Source organism: Rhinopithecus bieti, unplaced genomic scaffold (assembly GCF_001698545.2).
Source record: "Rhinopithecus bieti isolate Rb0 unplaced genomic scaffold, ASM169854v2 scaffold_51907, whole genome shotgun sequence".
Lineage (NCBI taxonomy): Eukaryota > Metazoa > Chordata > Mammalia > Primates > Cercopithecidae > Rhinopithecus > Rhinopithecus bieti.
The window spans coordinates 966,256-970,229 of NW_016820817.1; the positions used below are offsets into that span (position 1 = coordinate 966,256).

Sequence of the window (3,974 nt, forward strand, 5' to 3'; positions counted from 1 at the left end):
AGCTAATTTTTTGTATTTTAGTACAGACAGGGTTTCACCATGTTAGCCAGGATGGTCTCGATCTCCTGACCTCGTTATCCGCCCGCCTCGGCCTCCCAAAGTGCTGGGATTAGAGGCGTGCGCCACTGCGCCCGGCCCTCATGAATACCCTTAATGGCCCACTTGTAAGTCTTTGTCTTTTGTCCCCACTTGGTTCTCCTAATTTCAAGGTTCTAGTTCCCAAGGAAAAGAAAGGGAGATAAGTGGGGGGGGATGTTTCTATCAGAGGACATAATAATTTCACTGAACTATGAGCTAAGATTGCCACTTGGCCGTTTTGGACTCCTCATGTGATTGAACCAACAGGCAAATAAGGGGTTACTGTAACGACAGTATAATTTGTTTTCATTATCAATGGGAATAAAGTTACCATTATACAATAAGACCAGGGAGGAGGTATCTAAAATTCAAAGGATTTTCTGGAGGCTTCTCTTAGCATTCCCCTGTAAAGTGAAAAAAGTTAATGGAAGGCACTATTACCCATTAGGGCAGGATCATTAAAGGCCCAGTCTTCATAAATAAAATTTGTGTTACATGCCAGGTACAGAACCTCAAAAAACCCAAGTGCTGGTATTGGCTATTTCTATTCTCATTTCTGCAACAGGTCATGTGGGCACAGTTTACATTTATAACTTCCTATTTCTTTTTTTTTTTTTTTTTTTTTCCTTTTTGCCACAAGTTTAGTGGGGCCACGTTTTATTTTTAAATTTCTTTTTTTTTTTTTTTTTTTTTTTTTTTTGAGACGGAGTCTCTCTCTGTCGCGGAGGCTGGAGTGCAGTGGCCAGATCTCAGCTCACTGCAAGCTCCGCCTCCCAGGTTTACGCCATTCTCCTGCCTCAGCCTCCCGAGTAGCTGGGACTACAGGCGCCCGCCACCTCGCCCGGCTAGTTTTTTGTATTTTTTAGTAGAGACGGGGTTTCACCGTGTTAGCCAGGATGGTCTCGATCTCCTGACCTCGTGATCCGCCCGTCTCGGCCTCCCAAAGCGCTGGGATTACAGGCTTGAGCCACCATGCCCGGCCATAACTTCCTATTTCTCCTACCCATTCTATCTTTTTCTCTACCTGTACCTCATAAGCCTACAAAATAGCATTGCAAAATACCGTCAGTACCATAGTTCTCAACAGTCTATTGCAACATTTTATCAGGTTACTTGGTATAGTATGTCAGAGTAAAAAACAAACAGACATAAAAAATAAAACATAGACACAAACAAAACAAAAAAAGAAAAACTTGATCTCATAGTTAAAATGTCACTGTTCCCAGAAGTGGAATCAAGTCAGAAGATTGTATTCTACCTTCCAAGAATAGATATTAGAATTTATGTAACATGCACAGAAAATAATTTGACCTAAAAAATTTGGCCTAAAAATGCTAAATCAGAAGTAGCATGATGTAACGTAAACAACATAGAATGAAATAAATAGAACACCCTGAGTTCTAATTCAATATTGCTATTAACTAGGAATGTGAACTTTTTTGTTTTGAGACAGGGTCTCGCTCTGCCACTCAGGTTGGAATGCAGTGGTATGATCCTAGCTCACTGGAGCTTCAAACTCCTGGGCTGAAGTGATCTTTCCACGTTAGCCTCCAAAGTAGTTGGGACCACAGGTGTGCACCACCAATGCCTGGCTAATTTTTAAAATTGTTTTCATAGAAGTGGGGTCTTATTACATTGTCCAGGGTGGTCTCAAACTCCTGCATTCAAGTAATCCTTTCGCCTTGGTCGCCCAAAGTGCTGGGATTACAGAAGTGAGTTACCACACCAGGCTGGGAAGGTAAACTTAACAACAGCAACAAAAATCACGTAACCCCTAAATCTCAGTTGCCAAATACATAAAATAAAAAAGGTTTTCAAATGTTTTTTGTTAAAGATGATTTTTTTAAAAGCTGCATAATATTTCCTTCAACCAAAATCCCATAAGAAAGTGCACTTCATAAAATGTAGACAGTGGGGTATCCACATGTATGCGAGCGAGTGCACAGTGCTCATATTCTCCTGTCCCACCATGAGAACTGAAGACACCAGAGCAGAGCAGAGTTTCAGACCAAGATGATCAACAAAATTCTCAACAACTAAAAAATTCCATAATTTTCCTAACTGATTGAGATAAAATAAAATTCTTCTCTGTACGTCCCCAAGAAGCAATCAAATTAAAACAGAAAAATTATGTAAACCTGGAAAATGTTGTGTTATGTTACAGAAATAAAGGGTAATGATGTAATGATAAATGCAAACAGAAGATGGCAGGCTTCAAAATATTTAAAGATTGAGTGTAGTAACTTGGTTTGTTTAGGGCACACATTTAGGAGACAAGAAATCTAGTATAGGTAAGAGACCTCTAGTTGACAGGAAAAAAAAGTCTGATATTTGCATCATGTAAATCTATACCTTCTGATTACTAATTAGATTACTCAGGCAGATTAAAAGGATATGTGCCACTGACATAAGTATTCTGATATTTGTTGTAAGAATAATTCACTGCTTTACTTCCTGGTTAACAGTTTATAAAATAGTATTTTATTAGTATGGTCAGCACAAATCAAATTCTTTATTTAACATAAGCATAAAGACCATGGCAATATTTCTCCACTAATTTATTTGGCTCTTAATATGAGTAAAATCAACTTTGTAGAAAATTATTTAAAATATGGGTATTTAATTTTTAATAAAGTCAAAATCAGTTATATTGGATTCTGTAGTATAGTCTTATTCTTATATATAGGAATGTACAAAAATTCACTCCTGGAAGCTAGGTTTCTCTGGTCTCTAGCAGTGTTTTTTGCCGGGGGCGGGACGGCGGTTTGTTTGTTTGGTGTTTTTCAGACAGGGTCTTGCTCTGCTGCCCGGGCTGGAGTGCAGAGACACAATTATAGCGCACTGTAACCTCAAAATTCTGGACTCAAGCAATCCCCCTGTCTCAGCCTCCCAAGTTTCTGGAACCATGGGTGTGTACTACCATGCCTGGCTGAGCCCTATACTTTTGTATTGGATTTGAGTGCACCATTAAACAAAGTCATTACTGTAGTTGTGTGTCAAAACAAGAATAACAACTTATCCAGAAAACAAACTATATGCTAGGAATTATGCAGAGATCATTGCTACATACTAGCACATGAGTATAGATTCATAGTTTAGGTGCTCTGACTCTCCTAGAATGGAGAAGATGCATTAAATATTTCAGTAGGAATTTAAATGTCCATCTAATTATTTGTTAAAAGCAGAAAGATTATTTCTGCTTGAAGCAAGCATCTATATGGTACAACATTAATTTGGAATAATAATAAATAGGAACTGGATATTTCTCTTACTTGACCACTTATAAACACTTACTTTGGTCACATCTTTTCAAAAGACCTTGTGCTCACAAAATTAACGTGTTTCTTTATCCAACCAAAATCATTGTAGTTTCTGATGAGCTGAATAGTTACATTTATAAAGTTTGTACCAACATCAATATTTAATGCAAAATAATTTTGTCATGTCTCTCAAAGCAATAAAGCATTTACATTGAGTATTTACTAAACTTCTAAAAAAAGTATTAATAAATTCATGACTCACCTTCCAAGCATGATAAGTACCAGAAGGATCTGTTTGATATAATCTTGGGATACCATCATCATCAAAACCTACAATTAAGGCAGAAATACCAAAAGGTCTTCGTCCATTGCTTTGGGTATATTTCTAGAAAAATAAAATGTAGTTTTAGAATAAAACTATTACTTATAAAATAAAAATTCTAATAATAAAGCATTGCTGCCCAAATGATCCACTTCCCTAATTCTTATTCTACATATACTAATGATCTTTTTCCTGACCCTTTCTGGAGCAATCTTAATTCATGATGAAATTTTAAAAAATTATGCTATACAGTCTACACAAGAAAATCATAAGTTTATTTACATATATTCTTTTTTTTTTTTTTTTTTTTTTTT

The 3,974-nt window shown here is 36.6% G+C and overlaps 1 protein-coding gene across 2 annotated transcripts in view; it reads right to left on the bottom strand.

The window, feature by feature from the left end:
* The window catches only part of PSMA8 (proteasome 20S subunit alpha 8), a 60,302-nt gene that overhangs the window by 32,887 nt on the left and 23,441 nt on the right, over positions 1–3,974 (bottom strand). For both annotated transcript variants that reach the window (XM_017859970.1, XM_017859969.1), the window contains exon 4: positions 3,601–3,723. In XM_017859970.1, coding sequence (XP_017715459.1) covers positions 3,601–3,723 — 123 coding nt within the window. The remainder of the gene's footprint in view (positions 1–3,600; positions 3,724–3,974) is intronic.